At 44.8% G+C, this 19628-nt stretch overlaps 1 protein-coding gene across 1 annotated transcript in view; it reads right to left on the bottom strand.

Moving 5' to 3' along the window:
- rapgef2b (Rap guanine nucleotide exchange factor 2b) overlaps positions 1-19628 on the bottom strand; it is a 710204-nt gene that overhangs the window by 447075 nt on the left and 243501 nt on the right. The window contains exon 4 of the mRNA XM_070871784.1: positions 15549-15632. Coding sequence (XP_070727885.1) covers positions 15549-15632 — 84 coding nt within the window. The remainder of the gene's footprint in view (positions 1-15548; positions 15633-19628) is intronic.

Raw genomic sequence — 19628 nt, 5'->3', positions numbered from 1 at the left:
CTTACGTGGAGAAAGTACATCCAGGAAGGCGCTGAGCTCCTCGAGTATCGTCGCTGAGAGCATGCAGAAATCAAGCACAGGCAGCGGAAAGAGCGTGCGGAAAACCAGCCCCACCCACCCCTTCCCTCAATGACTATCTGTCCCACCTGTGACAGAGACTCTGGTTCTCGTATTGGACTGTACAGCCTACCTAAGAACTCATGTTAAGAGTGAAAGCAAGTCTTCCTCGATTTCCAGGGACTGCCTATGATGATGATGATAACGACATCAGATAATCCAGTGCAAGACTTGAACAATATGTAATTTATTATTAAAGGTCAAGAGTTATCCAATGCCTGTTTTTCTTATTTCTTTTTTTTGGGGGCATGGTTGGCACTGCCAAGGTTACATTTATTGCCCATCTCTAGTTGCCCTGAGAAGGTGATGGCGAGCCTTCGCCTTAAACCATCTTCTGGTGATAGTGCTCCCACAGTGAGGTTAGGTACGTAATTCCAGGATTTTGATTGAGAAACAAATGAAGGAATGGGAATATATGTTCATGTCAGGATGCTGTGTGACTTGGAAGGGTTCTTGGAGGTGATGGTATGTCGATGACACTGCTGCTCTTGTCCTCAGTTGTACAGGTCATAGGGCTGGGAGGTGCTGTTGAAGTAACCTTGGTGAGTTTCTGCAGTCCATTCTGTAGCATTTTCAACACTTATAGTGGAGGGGGCTGTGCATACAGTAGCTACAGTGTGCCAGTGGTAGAGGACTGTTAACTGAACTTTTGACCGTCGTAAGTTTAATTCATACTGTATTTGGGCCAAATAACCACAATGTAACGATTTGTTCTTCATAGTTCTAAAACTAAAGGCCCTAGTTCCAGAAGGTTCAGTTATAACATTCAATATAATCAGTAAGAGCTGCAACAACATTGGTTTAGTTATCAGCAAGTGTCCCATCCAACATAAATGGCCATAAGACACAAGTGGTCTTTGTTTAAACTGCTATATTCATGAAGTAAAATAAAATTGTTATTTGGCATGAATCTCAAAAGGTTTCAACTCAAATTGATGTCCTTTTAAGTTCTTTGCGGGGGGGGGGGGGGGGCGGCAGAGAACAGCTTTATTGGAAAAAAGAGAGACGTATAGAAACATAGAAAATAGGTGCAGGAGTAGGCCATTTGGCCCTTCGAGCCTGCACCACCATTCAATATGATCATGGCTGATCATGCAACTTCAGTACCCCATTCCTGCTTTCTCTCCATACCCCTTGATCCCTTTAGCCGTAAGGGCCACATCTAACTCCCTTTTGAATATAACTAATGAACTGGCCTCAACAACTTTCTGTGGTAGAGAATTCCACAGGTTCACAATTCTCTGAGTGAAGAAGTTTCTCCTCATCTCGGTCCTAAATGGCCTACCCCTTATCCTTAGACTGTGACCCCTGGTTCTGGACTTCCCCAACATCGGGAACATTCTTCTTGCATCTAACCTATCCAATCCCGTCAGAATTTTATATGCTTCCATCTGATCCCCTCTTATTCTTCTAAATTCCAGTGAATATAAGCTTAGTCGATCCAGTCTTTCTTCATATGTCAGTCCTGCCATCCCAGGAATCAGTCTGGTGAACCTTTGCTGCACTCCCTCAATAGCAAGAATGTCCTTCCTCAGATTAGAAGACCAAAACTATACACAATATTCCAGGTGTGGCCTCAGCAAGGCCCTGTACAACTGCAGCAAGACCTCCCTGCTCCTATACTCAAATCCTCTCGCTATGAAGGCCAACATGCCATTTGCCTTCTTAACCAGCTACTGTACTTGCATGTCAACTTTCAATGACTGATGTACCATGACACCCAGGTCTCGTTGCACCTCCCCTTTTACTAGTCTGTCACCATTCAGATAATATTCTGCCTCCCTGTTTTTACCACCAAAGTGGATAACCTCACATTTATCCACATTATACTGCATCTGCCATGCATTTGCCCACTCACCTAACCTGTCCAAGTCACCCTGCAGCCTCTTAGCATCCTCCTCACAGCTCACACTGCCACCCAGCTTAGTGTCATCTGCAAACTTGGAGATATTACATTCAATTCCTTCGTCCAAATCATTAATGTATATTGTAAATAGCTGGGGTCCCAGCACTGAACCTTGCGGTATCCCACCAGTCACTGCCTGCCATTCTGAAAAGGACCCGTTTATTCCTACTCTTTGCTTCCTGTCTGCCAACCAGTTCTCTATCCATGTCAATACATTACCCCCAATACCATGTGCTTTAATTTTGCACACTAATCTCTTATGTGGGACATTGTCAAAAGTCTTTTGAAAGTCCAAATGCACCACATCCACTGGTTCTCCTTTGTCCACTCTACTAGTTACATCCTCAAAAAATTCCAGAAGATTTGTCAAGCATGATTTCCCTTTCATAAATCCATGCTGACTTAGACCGATCCTGTCACTGCTTTCCAAATGCGCTGCTATTTCATCTTTAATAATTGATTCCAACATTTTCTCCACTACCGATGTCAGGCTAACCGGTCTATAATTCCTTGTTTTCTCTCTCCCTCCCTTTTTTTCTTAAAAGGTGGGATTACATTAGCTACCCTCCAATCCATAGGAACTGATCCAGAGTCTATAGAATGTTGGAAAATGACCACCAATGCATCCACTATTTATAGGGCCACTTCCTTAAGTACTCTGGGATGCGGACAATCAGGCCCTGGGGATTTATCGGCCTTCAATCCCATCAATTTCCTGACTAATAAGAATTTCCTTCAGTTCCTCCTTCTCACTCGACCCTCGGTCTCCTAGTATAGGTTTTACAGTTATGGCTTGAATTGAAAACTCCTTAAAGACAGTGTTTTTCTGCTCATCACCCCAGTCCTCCCAGCATGATGACTGACATCGCTAGAAATTTCATTTCCCACAGCAATATTATTTTAAGTACTGCTTTTAGTTCTTTCAGAAGATTACCGTTGGCTGCAATTCATGTGCAAGAAAGTTAGAATAAGGAAACATATGCAGTGAACTGAAAGCCAACAATCTCTGGGTCTCGGGGAGAAATTTCTGTGTGCAAGATACAGAAAAACTCAATGCGTTTATCTAGAACCCCTCTATGATTTTACTACACCTAGCACACATAAAAACTGTACCCTTCACTTCATCTACATATCTCATTCTTTTCCAACTTATCCACAAGTCTAGATGCCCAAAAGTTGGATTTCCAATCCTTATTATTGGGTGCTAAACTATCACATCTGATTACGTTTAACTTCTTTTGCAATATTGATCTTTCCCAGCTACCACTACTAGAGGTCAAGGTTATTTTTGAATGTGCTAACAAGGTCACAAAACATAGCGACCAAAACAATTCTCCCTTGGTGTACTTATTGTTAGTTTGCAGATGATCACAGAATTATACAGCACAGAAGGAGACCATTAGACCCATCGTGTCTGTGCTGGCTCTTTGAAAGTGATACAATTACTCCCACTCCCCTGCTCTTTTCCCATAACCAGTGTTCCCTGTAAGGTGCGCGGCCTGCTCCAGATAATCTGCGCAGCCAACATTCCAATATAAAAACTGCGCATGCGTGATATTTTCAATGGCACGCGCTGGGCAAAAAAAAACTACAGGGAACATTAGCCCATAATCCTGTAGATTTCTCCTTTTCAAGTATATATCCAACCCCAATTGGGATCAGTGTGTTGGCATAGAAAATCAAACTCAATAAAACTTTCACTGTGAAATGTCATTAAAGTAAAAGATATATTGCACACAACAATAACAAAGTAGCACTACAGGAAAGTAGTAAACGGCAAAAATCTGTATTTTAATTTTCCTTTTTCCTTTACTAAGTTTGTGAAGCACTGATTCAATTGAAGTGAGCACAAATCAAATCTGACATCCTGTAACTATGTGAGACAGCAGACAACATAAATATTGAATCTGTCTGTCCATATGACATATACTTGTGACATAATGCTTCAAGCTTTATGACAATACCACAACCCAGTCCTGATTTATAGTATAATCGCAGACTAAGTTCATGGTTAACTACTAGAAGAAAAATGTGAACTTAAAAAAAGCTTCATGCAAGTTACGAATCAAAAATCAGTCCAACTTGTACAATGGTGTGAACACAATTTTCCACAATAAATTAGGATTTAGTTGTGGCTTTGTATGGTACATATAAAATATTAATATAACCATTATAATCTCATGCTTTTTATTAATGTTTTTGAAGCTATAATTATTTGAAGCCATTCATAGTGCAAAACTAGTGTTTCTCTATTCAAGTATTTGAATAATATATATCAAAATATTTAATAAATAACACTCGTCATTTTATACTGAAGAATTGACTCAAAGCCCAGATGTTCATGAAAAGGGAATGCTTATCTACAAAATACTCCAAGAAAATAAGCTGCCAGGAGATTTTCCACACAAAATGCAACATTTTTCATTGGAAAATGGGCCAGAAATCAGTGCAGATTGTGTGCTTTTTTTCAAGCAGAGGAAAAATGCATATTACATGTGATTGCTTATATGCAACAATAAAGATTTTGTAGAATAATATCGTGTTAGTAAATAGTAGATTCCAAGTATCATGTGGAAAAAGTTAGGCAGCTGCTTCGCCAATGTGCATCAGATATTCTGAGATCCACTAACACTCTTGGCATATGCCAAAAAGCTAAGTAGCTCATGCTTTTTGACTTAAAAAGTTGCACAAAAACTTTCAGACAACATGCTTCAGTGAAAATTACTGAAATACACTGCTCTAAAAGGACTTACGAAATATCTGGCAGATGATTCAAATTCCAACATATTGTACTTTGCATAAGTTATTTCAGTAATCCAGCAGTTGTCTTCTGTATCAGGGTTGCTTAATCAATATTCATCGAGAGTCAATTTCCATACTGCCACAGCGCTCATAATTGATACGCAAAACACTCATCAATTTCATCTCATGGAAAGTGTAGAAGAGCAGTACACTATAAGAGCATTCTATTTTTGAAAATTATTTTAGTGACACTCAGCACAGAATTGTAATGACCCTTAAATTTGGCTAAATCGTCATTTGATAGTTTTTGTCACTACAATAACCCCAAAATCAGTGCTAGGAAATAGCTACAGTTGTCCCGGTCTGAGAAATTATTAAATCATATAACTTACATTATCTGCCAGTTCATAATAAGACTCACCTATGGGAGTTTTGTGAGCTTTCTTCCAGAGTGCTCCTTTTATGGTATTGGGGCCACTAAAGATAAAAGCTATGACCACATATTGAACTGTATAAAAGGTACTGCAGAACTATCAACAGGAGCATCATTTTTAATCCATGTCTAACACTAAATATCATGGAACTAAATGCAATTTTGATTAATACATCAAACTAAAAGTGCGTAGTAAAGATAACAAGGTATCTAAGACAATAACAGTGCTGCTGGCTATATTACAGTAACACTTTAATACCTTTGACAGCCATTAATTCCAGTTTTAGACTTTTTATTTTTGAAAATTCAGCTACACAGGTTTTATTTACCTCACCATTAGTCACAACACAAAGTTAATTACAAGCTTAAGGTTTGTAAAGAACTTGTGCAGCTTCCCCAACTTTTCTTTAATTAAACTACCCAAATTTGGAAGGAAAGAAATGTACGGACTGTAAAATTCAGAAAACATCTGTGAAACTAATCTCCATTTTAATTTTGTCGAACAATTGACCACCACAGTGCTTGCAAATGCAAAAAGAGTTTTGGAGTTTATGCTGCATGAACCTTCAAAAATAAGCACAGACTACTTGGTATTTCTCCAGCTCCAGGCAGAGACTGAACACTACTCATTTCAACTGGAATATATCACACGTGTGCTTCAGCCACAGAATTTTTGGGCTTCACTTCACAGAGCAGAGATGCATGTTATTGCAGTTAATGGCAAGAGTTATGCAGGCCTGCTCATTGCAGGTGGCTCTCGCTCTGCAGTAAGTAGACCCAACACACATTGTGAACTGAGTCTTTTGGAAATACATTAGAAAAATTCTCCTCATTATAACAATGACTACACTCCAAAAGTACTTAATTGGCTGTACAGCGCTTTGAGACGTCCGGTGGTCATGAAAGGCACTCTATAAATAAAAGTCCTTCTTCTTCCTATTTCCTCTGGATTTTGTTTCCAAATTATGTTAAATCTGTGTCCTCTGATTACTTACTGCCAGTGGAAACAGTTTCTTCCCATCTATTCTATCAAAACCCCCGAGAACTTTGAATACCTCTATTCAATCTCCCCTTAACCTTCTCTGCTCTAAGAAGGTTATGGGGAGATAAATTATCTTCTGCCCCCTTTCCTCCTTAATGGGCTCAATTTTCCCCAGTGATTCGCGCCGTTTTTTTGGGTGCGAGACGCTTTTTTTGGCCTAAGTTAAAAAATACAAGTTTCCCTAATCAATGCGCGCCAGCGTAAGTCAGTTAGTTACAATTTTTTTAGGTTAATTTTTTTTGTGTCATGGGGGCGTAATCTGCCACCCGCACCAATTCTGGCCATTTAAGCAAGTTTGGCCAGCTCCGATTTACTCCAATTCTTCTTAGGACGATGTATGTGGCCTCTGTGGAAAAACCTTCCGGTGAGTTAAGAAAATCGGTACAACAGATGCCGTTCCAGGGCCTGGAAAGCAGCAGCAGCAGCAGCAACAGCAGCAGAGGTGAGAGAGTGAGGGTGGGGGGGGGAGCCTTTCGGGCATAGTTAGGAGCGGCGACCGGGAGGGAGGAGGCCATTCGGCAAGGGATAGGTGCGGGGACCGGCATTGGGAGGCCACTTGGGACCTGGAACGTCAGGATCCTCATGGACAACTCCAACAGCGACAGGCCAGAACGCCACACCACCATAGTTGCCTGGGAACTAAAGACATTTTGATATCGACATCGCCGCACTAAGCGAGACCCGGCGGGCAGGGGAAGGCTGGCTCAAGGAACAAGTGGAGGTCACATCTTTTTCTGGAAAGGAAAACCAGAGGAAGAACGCCGCTTTCACGGAGTCGGCTTTGCCATCAAAAATGAGCTGCTCGACCGCCTCAAAGACTTCCTCGCTGCGGGGTAAACGAACGCCTCATGACTCTCTGACTCACCCTATCCCGGAACCAATGCGCCACAGTCATCAGTGCGTATGCCCCAACACTCGATACAACGGATGAGACCCAAGAGGGTTTTTATTCCAACCTCAAAACATCCCTGTCCCGCGTCCCCGCGGACGACAAATTGATCCTCCTGGGTGATTTTAACACCAGGGTCGGCAAAGACACAGCCCTCCGGGGAAGCGTGATTGACAGAGAGGGGGTAGAGAAAGCCAACTTCAGCGGTACCCTACTCCTGACAAAATGTCGAGAACATGAACTCATCACCAACACCCTGTTCCGCCAGAGACACAAATACAAGGCATCATGGCAACACCCTGGCTCCAAACACTGGCACCTGCTCAACTATGTCATCGTCCGAGCCAGGGATCACAAGGATGTGCGCATCACCCGCGCCATGACAGGAGCCGACAGATGGACCACCGCCTAATCCGATCCATCATCGACATTAACAAAGCCCCAAAGCAGGGGGGACAGCAGAAACCATGCCGCAAAAAAGCCAATGCCGGGGCACTTAAAGACCCAGCTAAGAGAGCCCTATACAGCCAGCACCTTACAGGAAACCTGGCGTGCCTTGATAACCCTGAGATGCTGAATGCCCACAGCGCTTGGTCTGCCCTCTAGGCCTCCATAACCAGTGCCTGTGAAGAGACACTTGGTCACTCAACCAGAAAACACCAGGCCATGTTTGATGAAAATGATCAGGAGATCCAAGAACTAATAGATTCTTCATCACAGTCAAGGCCACTTACTGTCCAAACTCCCAGGGCCCCACCCCACTGCTGGCCAAGAACGGAGAAAGACTCATCAAGGACACAGTGGTTGTCAGGGTCCACTGAAATGAGCACTTCGAAGGTCTCCTCAATCGATGTACCAATGGATGTGGTGTACCGATGGATGTGGTGTATTTGGATTTCCAAAAGGCATTCGATAAGGTGCCACACAAAAGATTACTGCAGAAGATAAAGGTACGCGGAGTCAGAGGAAATGTATAAGCATGGATAGAGAATTGGCTAACTAACAGAAAGCAGAGAGTCGGGATAAATGGGTCCTTTTCAGGTTGGCAATTGGTGGTTAGTGATGTGCCACAGGGATCGGTGCTGGGACCACAACTGTTTACAATATACATAGATGACCTGGAAGAGGGGACAGAGTGTAATGTAACAAAATTTGCAGATGACACAGAGATTAGTGGGAAAGCGGGTTGTGTAGAGGACACAGAGAGGCTGCAAAGAGATTTGGATAGGTTAAGCGAATGGGCTAAGGTGTGGCAGATGGAATACAATGTCGGAAAATGTGAGGTCATCGGCGTTGGGAAAAAAAAGTAAAAAATAATTATTATTTGAATGGGGAGAAATTACAACATGCTGCGGTGCAGAGGGACCTGGGGGTCCTTGTGCATGAATCCCAAAAAGTTAGTTTGCAAGTGCAGCAGGTAATCAGGAAGGCGAATGGAATGTTGGCCTTCATTGCGAGAGGGATGGAGTACAAAAGCAGGGAGGTCCTGCTGCAACTGTACAGGGTATTGGTGAGGCCGCACCTGGAGTACTCCGTGCAGTTTTGATCATCTTACTTAAGGAAGGATATACCAGCTTTGGAGTGGGTACAGAGACGATTCACTAGGCTGATTCCGGAGATGAGGGGGTTACCTTATGATGATAGATTGTGTAGACTGGGTTTTACTCGTTGGAGTTCAGAAGGATGAGGGGTGATCTTATAGAAACATTTAAAATAATGAAAGGGATAGACAAGATAGAGGCAGAGAGGTTGTTTCCACTGGTCGGGGAGATTAGAACTAGGGGGCACAGCCAATTTAAAACCGAGTTGAGAAGGAATTTCTTCTCCCAGAGGGTTGTGAATCTGTGGAATTCTCTGCCCAGGGAAGCAGTTGAGGCAAGCTCATTGAATGTATTCAAGTCACAGATAGATAGATTTTTAACCAATAAGGGAATTAAGGGTTATGGGAAGCGGGCAGGTAAGTGGAGCTGAGTCCACGGCCAGACCAGCCATGATCTTGTTGAATGGCGGAGCAGGCTCGAGGTGCTAGATGGCCTACTCCTGTTCCTAATTCTTATGTTCTTATGTTCTCATGAGACACTGCCTTTAACTCGAGTGTTCTCGACTCCATCCCGCAGCATGAGGCCCGCCATCACCTCAGTGAAACTCCAACGTTGCACGAGGTAGGAAAAGCCATAAAACAGCTCAAGAACAACAAGGCTACGGGAGCGGATGGAATCCCTCCTGAGCCGCGAAAGTATGGCGGAGAGGCGCTGTTGGCACGAATATATGGCCTCATCTCTTTCATCTGGAGGGAGGAGAGCATGCCAGGAGAGCTCAGAGATGCAGTGATCATGACCATCTTTTAAAAAGGGGACAAGTCCGACTGTGGCAACTACAGGGGAATCTCCCTGCTATCAGCCACGCTAGTTGTCGCTAGAGTTCTCCTTAACCGTCTTCTCACTGTGGCCGAGGAACTCCTACCGGAGTCACAGTGCGGATTTCGCCCCCTACGGGGCACTACGGACATGATCTTTGCAGCGCGACAGTTACATGAAAAATGCAGGGACCAGCGCCAGCCCTTATACATGGCCTTCTTCGATCTTACAAAGGCCTTTGACACTGTCAACCGCGAGGGTCGATGGAGTGTCCTCCTCCGTTTCAGATGCCCTCAAAAGTTTGTCAACATTGTTCGCCTGCTCCACAACGACATACAGGCCGTGATCCTTACCACCGGATCCATTACAGACCCAATCCATGTCCGGACCGAGGTCAAACAGGTCTGAGACTGGGAATTAAACATACAGGGGATCGCTCCAACCCTCTTCTCAATCTTCCGCGCTGCCATGCTCCACCTCACAGTCAACAAGCACCCCGCTGGAATGAAACTAAACTACAGAATCATTGGGAAGCCGTTTAACCTACCCCGCCTCCAGGCCAGTCCAAGATCACCCCAACCTCTGTCGTTGAGCTACAGTACGCGGACGACGCCTGTGTCTGCACACATTACGAGGCTGAACTCCAGCATACAGTCGATGTATTTACTGAGGCATATGAAAGCATGGGCCTTACGCTAAATATCCTCCACCAGCCTGTCCTCGCCGCACAGCACTGCCGCCCAGTCATCAAGATCCACGGTTGATAATGGGGTGGTACTTTGCAAAGTCAGAGGGGTCAAGGGTGAGGTTTTTTTTGAGGCGGGAGGGTGATGACGGCAGATTTGAAAGAGAGGTAGACAGTACCTGAGAAGGAACCATTACCAATATCAGCTAACGTTGGGACAGGAAGGAGAGTTGGGTGGTCAGTAATTTGGTAGAAATGGGGTTGAGGGAACAGGAGGAGGGTCTCATAGACAAAATGAGCTCGGAGATGGCATGAGGAGATAAGACAGAAACTACAAAAAGATGCGAGTTCAAGGGGAACCCTGGGGGAAGTTTGACTTGGTGACCAGGGGAAGAGAGGAAAGTGGCAGTGGCAACTGAACGGATGTTCTCAATCTTAATGGCAAAGTCGTCCATGAACTCCTCACACATTGTTGGAAGCGATAGTGGAGGGGACAAGGGAGAGAGGTTTAAGTTGACGGCTGGTAATGGTTAAGAGAAGCCAGCGTTACCTTTGCATTCCAGGATGATCCTGGAGTAGTGAGCACTTTTGGCAGAGAAGAGCAGGACCCAATGGTGCTTTATGTGGTCCAGCCAAATCTGGCGATGAATGGCTAAACCAGTTGTCCATCATAAAGTTCAAATCTGCGTCCCTTGGACTTAAGGAAGCAAAATTGGAGGCTTTAACAGTTGGAACTGGTGCTCTCCACTCTCCCATCCTGTGACAGTTGGAACTGGTGCTCTCCACTCTCCCGTTGGTGTAGGAGGGAGAGCTTTAGTTTCCTGAACAATTGGGACCGCTTCTGGGGAAGATGGGACCTGTACAAGTCGGACGGGTTACACCTCAACAGAGACGGGACCAATGTTCTCGCGGGTGGTTTTGATAGTACGGTTGGGAGGGCTTTAAACTAGCTTGGCAGGGGGACGGGAACCCAGGAGAGGGCTCTGAGCTAGTAAGAGTGGGTGAGAGCTCAGATGAACAGAACCCAAGAAAGAATGCAGGAGGCACAGAGCAGAGTAGCACTGGGGTAAGTGTAAACCACAAGGTGATAGGAAGGGACAATATGTATGAATATAAAGGAGCTGCAGGAGGGGTCAAAACTAAAAATCATGGTTTAAAAACTAGTATTAAAACACTTTACCTAAACGCACGCAGCATTCAAAACAAAGTAAATGAGTTGACGGCACAATCATTACAAATGGGTATGATTTGGTGGCCATTACTGAAACGTGGTTGCAGGGTGGCCAAGACTGGGAATTAAACATACACGGGTATCTGACAATTTGGAAAGATAGACAAGAAGGGAAAGTAGGTAGGGTAGCTCTGTTAATAAAGGATGCTATCAGGGCAGTTGTGAGAGACGATTTTGGCTCGAATGCACAAAATGTTGAATTATTGTGGGTGGAGATTAGAGATAGTAAGAGGAAAAAGTCACTGGTGGGCGTAGTTTATAGGCCCCCAAATAATAACTTCATGGTGGGGCGGACAATAATCAGGGGAATAAAGGAGGCATGTGAAAAAGGAACGGCAGTAATCATGGGGGATTTTAACCTACATATCGATTGGTCAAATCAAATCGCACGGGGTAGCCTTGAGGAGGAATTCATAGAATGCATAAGGGATTGTTTCTTTGAACAGTATGTTACAGAACCTACAAGGGAGCAAGCTATCTTAGATCTGGTCCTGTGCAATGAGATAGGAATAATAAACGATCTCTTAGTAAAAGATCCTCTCGGAATGAGTGATCACAGTATGGTTGAATTTGTAATACAGATTGAGGGTGAGGAAGTAATGTCTCAAACGAGCGTACTATGCTTAAACAAAGGGGACTACAGTGGGATGAGGGCAGAATTGGCTAAAGTAGACTGGTAACACAGACTAAATGGTGGCACAATTGAGGAACAGTGGAGGACTTTTAAGGAGCTCTTTGATAGTGCTCAACAAAAATATATTCCAGTGAAAAAGAAGGGCGGTAAGAGAAGGGATAACCAGCCATGGATAACCAAGGAAATAAAGGAGAGTATCAAATTAAAAACCAATGCGTATAAGGTGGCCAAAGTTAGTGGGAAACTAGAAGATTGAGAAAATTTTAAACGACAGCAAAGAATGACTAAGAAAGCAATAAAGAAGGGGAAGATAGATTACGAAAGTAAACTTGCGCAAAACATAAAAACAAATAGTAAAAGCTTTTACCGATATATAACACGGAAAAGAGTGACTAAAGTAAATGTTGGTCCCTTAGAAGATGAGAAGGGGGATTTAATGATGGGAAATGTGGAAATGACTGAGACCTTAAACATTTATTTTGCTTCGGTCTTCACAGTGGAAGACACAAAAACCATGCCAAAAATTGCTGGTCACGGGAATGTGGGAAGGGAGGATCTTGAGATAATCACTATCACTAGGGGGGTAATGCTGGACAGGCTAATGGGACTCAAGGTAGACAAGTCCCCTGGTCCTGATGAAATGCACCCCAGGGTATTAAAAGAGATGGTGGAAGTTATAGCAGATGCATTTGTTATAATCTACCAAAATTCTCTGGACTCTGGGGATGTGCCATCGGATTGGAAAGCAGCTAATGTAATGCCCCTGTTTAAAAAAGGGGGCAGACAAAAGGCAGGTAACTATAGGCCGGTTAGTTATAACATCTGTAGTGGGGAAAATGCTTGAAGCTATCATTAAGGAAGAAATAGCGGGACATCTGGATAGGAATAGTGCAATCAAGCAGACGCAGCATGGATTCATGAAGGGGAAATCATGTGTAACTGATTTACTGAAATTCTTTGAGGATATAACGAGCATGGTGGATAGAGGTGCACGGATGGATGTGGTATATTTAGATTTCAAAAAGGCATTCAATAAGGTGCCACATAAAAGGTTACTGCAGAAGATAAAGGTACGCGGAGTCAGAGGAAATGTATTAGCATGGATAGAGAATTGGCTGGAGAAACAGAAAGCAGAGAGTTGGGATAAATGGGTCCTTTTCAGGTTGGAAATCGGTGGTTAGTGGTGTGCCACAGGGATCGGTGCTGGGACCACAACTGTTTACAATATATATAGATGACCTGGAAGAGGGGACAGAGTGTAGTGTAACAAAATTTGCAGATGACACAAAGATTAGTGGTAAAGCGGGTTGTGTAGAGGACACAGAGAGGCTGCAAAGAGATTTAGATAGGTTAAGCGAATGGGCTAAGGTTTGGCAGATGGAATACAATGTCGGAAAATGTGAGGTCATCCATCTTGGAAAAAAAAACAGTAAAAGGGATTATTATTTGAATGGGGAGAAATTACAACATGTTGCGGTGCAAAGGGACCTGGGGGTCCTTGTGCATGAATCCAAAAAAGTTAGTTTGCAGGTGCAGCAGATAATCAGGAAGGCAAATGGAATGTTGGCCTTCATTGCGAGAGGGATGGAGTACAAAAGCAGGGAGGTCCTGCTGCAACTGTACAGGGTATTGGTGAGGCCGCACCTGGAGTACTGCGTGCAGTTTTGGTCACCTTACTTAAGGAAGGATATACTAGCTTTGGAAGGGGTATAGAGACGATTCACTAGGCTGATTCCGGAGATGAGGGGGTTACCTTATGATGATAGATTGAGTAGACTGGTTCTTTACTCGTTGGGAGCTCAGAAGGATGAGGGGTGATCTTATAGAAACATTTAAAATAATGAAAGGGATAGACAGGATAGAAGCAGAGGTTGTTTCCACTGGTCGGGGAGACTAGAACTAGGGGGCACAGCCTCAAAATACGGGGAAGCCAATTTAAAACAGAGTTGAGAAGGAATTTCTTCTCCCAGAGGGTTGTGAATCTGTGGAATTCTCTGCCCAAGGAAGCAGTTGAGGCTAGCTCATTAAATATATTCAAATCACAGATAGATAGATTTTTAACCAATAAGGGAATTAAGGATTACGGGGAGCAGGCGGGTAAGTGGAGCTGAGTCCACGGCCAGATCAGCCATGATCTTGTTGAATGGGGGAGCAGGCTCGAGGGGCTAGATGGCCTACTCCTGTTCCTAATTCTTCTGTTCTTAATTATGAATCACCTTGGGGGGGTGGGGTGGAGGCGGCAGAAGTAGGATGGCCAGGGGGAGAAGAGTAAGTGTTTCACTAGGGAGAAGGGCTTCAAAGGTGATGGGGAGAGTGTGATTAACAGAATAGTAGCTGCAGAAATGTTGTGGTGAATGGTGGGCCAGTTGGCAATTTGGAAGTGTAGTTATAAGTGAACTTGGGAAGAGTTTTTTCCATGGGCAGACACAAAAGGAAGTGGGAGGGAGGAAGGCTGTGTGAATGAAGAGGGATACAAGGAAGAGATCAGCGATGGTGTTATCTGGGATTGACACAATGGAACTAGAGAGGCTTGTTGAGATGGCAAGGTCAAGAAGGTGGCCACGACTATGGGTAGGCTCATTTATATGGAAACAGATGTTCAGGCAGGTCAGCCGGTGAACTCAGAAAAGAGGGCAAGATGAGTTGAGATGGAGGCTGAAACGTCGGAGGGTGAGAAGTCACTCAAGGATGAGGGAAGAAAACAGTGAAGATATCTTAGTGAGAAACTACACATGATATTTGGGTGACTGGTAGAGAATGAAGATTTTGAAGGAGAGGCAAGAGGAATGGAACAAGGTGAGACGTGCGAAGAAGGTGCAGGGAAAAAGAACAAATTGAGATTTAGTGATAAGGGCCCTAATTGCTACCAGGGCGATTTGGGTGGGGTAGGTGGTGGAAGGTAGAGCCATGTGAGGAGACTTCTGGAAGGGGGAAGGTGTCATTACCAGTGAGCCAAGTTTCCGTCAAGGCCTTGCTATCAATACAATCATCCACAAGAAGGTCATGGATGGCAAAGACCTCGTTCACAACTCAGCTGGCATTCTGGAAGAAGATGCGGAGAGGGGTTGTGATCGTTGATATGCTGGCAGAGTCCACAAGGTCAATGGCAAAAGGGGTAACTGGAAGGAGTTTGGAAGGATTCGCTCCCAGTGGGCGTACTGGGTCGGAAGGTAAGTGAGAGAGTAGGATAGGCCAGTTGGGGTTGTTTTATTTTCATATAAAATAAAGTTTTCAGATCATTTTATTTAAATATATAAGTGCCTTGATAGGCCCTTCAACAATACATGTAAGCAAGTAATCACTTTTCAGTCTATTAAAAACTTTGCATTTAACTATCATAGCAATGCATCATATGCTAATAAATGTAATAACCGCATTTCAAACACGGTAAATTACAAATATACAATGTATTTCATATGCTGGAATTGATTGCCACATAACATGTACAATTATAAAATTCAATATTCAAATAACTAATTCTCAATAGAAAACACGCATCTATACCTACATACCTGCTTCTGGGAAGAAACATGGACTCCTTGATGAATACTGAACCAGACAAGAGTATGTACCAACAGGTGCCGATATCATCAGGGCTAGAATAAAGAAGGGAAAAATGAGTGACACAAATGATAGAAAATGGAAATAAACTACAAAACTAACTGAACTGATAAATACATAAATCTACATGTAAATAAACCTGTAGAATCAGTCATCATCATCGGTAGTCCCTCGAAATCGAGGAAGACTTGCTTCCACTCTAAAAGTGAGTTCTTAGGTGACTGTACAGTCCAATACAGAAATTACAGTCTCTGTCACAGGTGGGACAGACAGTCGTTGAAGGAAAGGGTGGGTGGGGAGTCTGGTTTACCGCACGCTCCTTCCGCTGCCTGTGCTTGTTTTCTACATGCTCTTAGCGACGAGACTCGAGGTGCTCAGCGCCCTCCCAGATGCTCTTCCTCCACTAAGGGCGCTTTGGCCAAGGATTCCCAGGTGTCAGTGGCGATGTTACACTTTATCAAGGAGGTTTTGAGGGCGTCTTTGAAACGTTTCCTCTGCCACCTGGGGATTGCTTGCCGTGTAGGAGTTCTGAGTAGAGCGCTTGCTTTGGGAGTCTTGTGTTGGGCATGCGGACAATGTGGCCCGCCTAAGGCAACTAGTCGAATATGGTCAGTGCTTCGATGCTGAGGATGTTGGTCTGATCGAGAACACTGACATTGGTGCTTCTATCCTCCCAGGGGATTTGCATGTAGAATCAGTATATATACAGAGACAAAGACCTGTGGGTCTGTTGACATATTAGTGCATCACAGAACTGTCCAATTATTTCCATACATAATATATTCTGTTTCAATTTATCTGTCTAGCACACTACGATTAATATAGATTTTTGTGGAATAACCATATTAAGAGTTTCAGCAAGTTTCTGCTGAGTGGTCACCTCTGCACAGATTGACGGATTGTTAACAAATACAACAAAAGTCAAATTCTCTAATAATCTTACAATCTAATATATTTTTTTAAATTTGCATCTGAACACGCAAAACCTTGTTTCCTGTTATAATGTTTGTGTAAACTTTTCTATTATAAATTCTTATGGAAACAGTTTGCATAAAATTGCTGTAATTACACTGTCCTATCAATGGTGGCACTGTAGCACTCAATTTCACATATTTCATCTTCTCAGTCAATACTGCAGAGAAATACCATTTCGCTACTTGAAAACTGCTGAGAGTTTTGCGATTTAACTATAACCAATATAAAATCTGAGTAATACATAAAAATAAGGAAAAAATGTTTGCGTTTAAAATGGAGACGAAATGACATCTGCGGCCATAGTTCAATTAGCCCTACCCGCTAAACCCGAATTCATCTGACTTCACATCGTCTTAAATTCTCAGTGTAACATCATGGGAATATCAATTTGTACTGTTTAAAATGATCAAATATCTGTGTGTGTAAATTTCACATTCTGAATTCAACAACAATTTGCATTTACATGGTGCCTTTACTGAAGAATCGTCGTCATTGGCAGTCCCTCAGAATCAAGGAAGGCTTGCTTCCACTCCTGAAGTGAGTTCTTTGGTGGCTGAACAGTCCAATACGAGAGCCACAGACTCTGTCACAGGTGGGACAGATAGTCATTGAGGGAAGGAGTCAATCTGCGCTTGATTTCTGCATGCTCTCGGCATCAAGACTGGAGGTGCTCAGCGCCCTCTCGAATGCACTTCCTCCACTTAGGGCGGTCTTGGGCCAGGGCTCCCAGGTGTCAGTGCAGATGTCGCACTTTATCAGGGAGGTTTTGAGGGTGTCCTTGTAGCGTTTCCGCTGCCCATCTTTGGTTCGTTTGCAGTGAAGGAGCTCAGAGTAGAGCACTTGCTTTAGGAGTCTCGTGTCTGGCATGCGGACTTTGTGGCCTGCCCAGCGGAGCTGATCGAGTGTGGTCAGTGCTTCAATGCTGGGGCTGTTAGCCTGAATGAAGACACTGATGTTGGTGCGCCTGTCCTCCCAAGGGATTTGTAGGATTTTGCGGAGATATCGTTGGCGACATTTCTCCAGCAACTTGAGGTGTCTACTGTACATGGTCCATGTCTCTGAGCCATACAGGAGGGCAGGTATTACTACAGCCCTATAGACCATGAGCTTGGTGGCACTTTTGAGGGCCTGGTCTTCAAACACTTTTTTCCTCAGGTGGCCGAAGGCTGCACCGACGCACTGGAGGCGGTGTTGGATCTCGTCGTCGATGCCTGCTCTTGTTGATAGGAGGCTCCCGAGATATGGGAAGTGTTCCACAGTGTCCAGGGCCGTGCCGTGGATCTTGATGACTGGGGGGCAGTGCTGTGCGGTGAGGACAGGCTGATGCAAGACCTTTGTCTTACAGATGTTTAGCGTCAGGCCTATGCATTTCATACACCTCAGCAAATACATCGACTATGTCCTGGAGTACAGCCTCTGTATGTGAGCAGACGCAGGCATCGTCCGCGTACTGTAGCTCGACAACAGAGGTTGGGGTGGTCTTGGATCTGGCCTGGATCTGGCGCAGGTTGAACAGGTTCCCACTGGTTCTGTAGTTTAGTTCCACTCCAGCGGGGAGCTTGTTGACTGTGAGGTGGAGCATGGCGGCGAGAAAGATTAAGAGGGTTGGGGCAAAGCCGCAGCCCTGTTTGACTCCGGTCCGGACATGGATTGGGTCTGCGATGGATCCGTTGGCAAGGATCACGGCCTGCATGTCGTCGTGGAGGAGGCGGAGGATAGTGACGAACTTTTGGGGGCATCCGAAACGGAGGACGCCGCTCCATAGACCCTCACGGTTGACAGTGTCAAAGACCTTTGTAAGGTCGAAGGAGGCCATGTATAAGGGCTGGCGCTGTTCCCTGCATTTTTCTTGTAGCTTTCACGCTGCAAAAATCATGTCCATCGTGCCCTGTAGGGGACGAAATCCACAGTGACTACGGGAGGAGCTCCTCAGCCACAGGAAGAAGACGGTTGAAGAGGACTCTAGCGACAACTTTCCCAGTGGCTGATAGCAGGGAGATTCCTCTGTAGTTGCCGCAGTCAGACTTGTCCCCTTTTTAAAAGATGGTCACAATTACTGCATCTCTGAAATCCGCCGGCATGCTATCCACCCTCCAGATGAGAGATGAGGTCATGTATTCACGTCAACAGTGACTCTCCGCCATACTTCAATGCCTCAGCAGGGATTCTGTCCACACCCGTAGCCTTGTTGTTTTTAAGCTGACTTATGGCTTTTTCTACCTCGTGCAGTGTTGGGGTCTCTCTGCGGGTATCATGCTGCGGGATAGAGTCGAGAACACTCGAATCAAAGGCAGAGTCTCGATTGAGGAGATCTTCGAAGTGCTCTTTCCAGCAGGCCCTGAGTGCCTCGGTGTCCTTGATGAGTGTTTCCCCGTTCTTGGCCAGCAGTAGGGTGGGGCCTTGGGTGTTTGGCCCGTAGGTGGCCTCGACTGCGATGAAGAATCCTCGCACCTCATGGTTGTCGGCCAGCTACTGTATCTCCTGTGCTTTTTCCATCCACCACCTGTTCTTTAGGTCCTGGGTTTTTTGTTGGACCTCAGCCTTGAGCCATCTGTAATGCTGCTTTGGTGCTCCAGTGTTGGGTTGTTGTTTAAGGCTCAGAAATGCTCTGCGCTTGCGATCTATTAGCTCTTGGATCTCCTGATCATTCTCATCAAACCAGTCCTGGTGTTTCCTGGTTGAGTAACCGAGTGTCTCTTTGCAGGCACTGGTTATGGAGGCCTGGAGGGTAGACCAACCACTGTGGGCATTCTGCGTCTCGGGGTCATCAAGGCATGCCAGGTTAGCTGTGAGGCACTGGCTGTATAGGGCTTTCTTAGCTGGGTCCTTAAGTGCTCCAGCATTGACTTTTTTGCTGCACTGCTTCTGCTGCCTCCTCCGCTTTGGGGCTATGTTGATGTCGATGATGGATTGGATTAGGTGGTGGTCCGTCCAGCAGTCGTCAGCTCCTGTGATGGCATGAGTGATGCGCACATCCTTGCTATCCCTGGCTCGGACGATGACATAGTCGAGCAGGTGCCAGTGCTTGGAGCGAGGTGTTGCCACGATGCCTTGCA

Source organism: Pristiophorus japonicus, chromosome 2, assembly GCF_044704955.1.
Source record: "Pristiophorus japonicus isolate sPriJap1 chromosome 2, sPriJap1.hap1, whole genome shotgun sequence".
In the NCBI taxonomy this organism is placed as follows: Eukaryota; Metazoa; Chordata; class Chondrichthyes; family Pristiophoridae; genus Pristiophorus; species Pristiophorus japonicus.
This window is presented reverse-complemented; position numbering and strand designations above follow the sequence as displayed.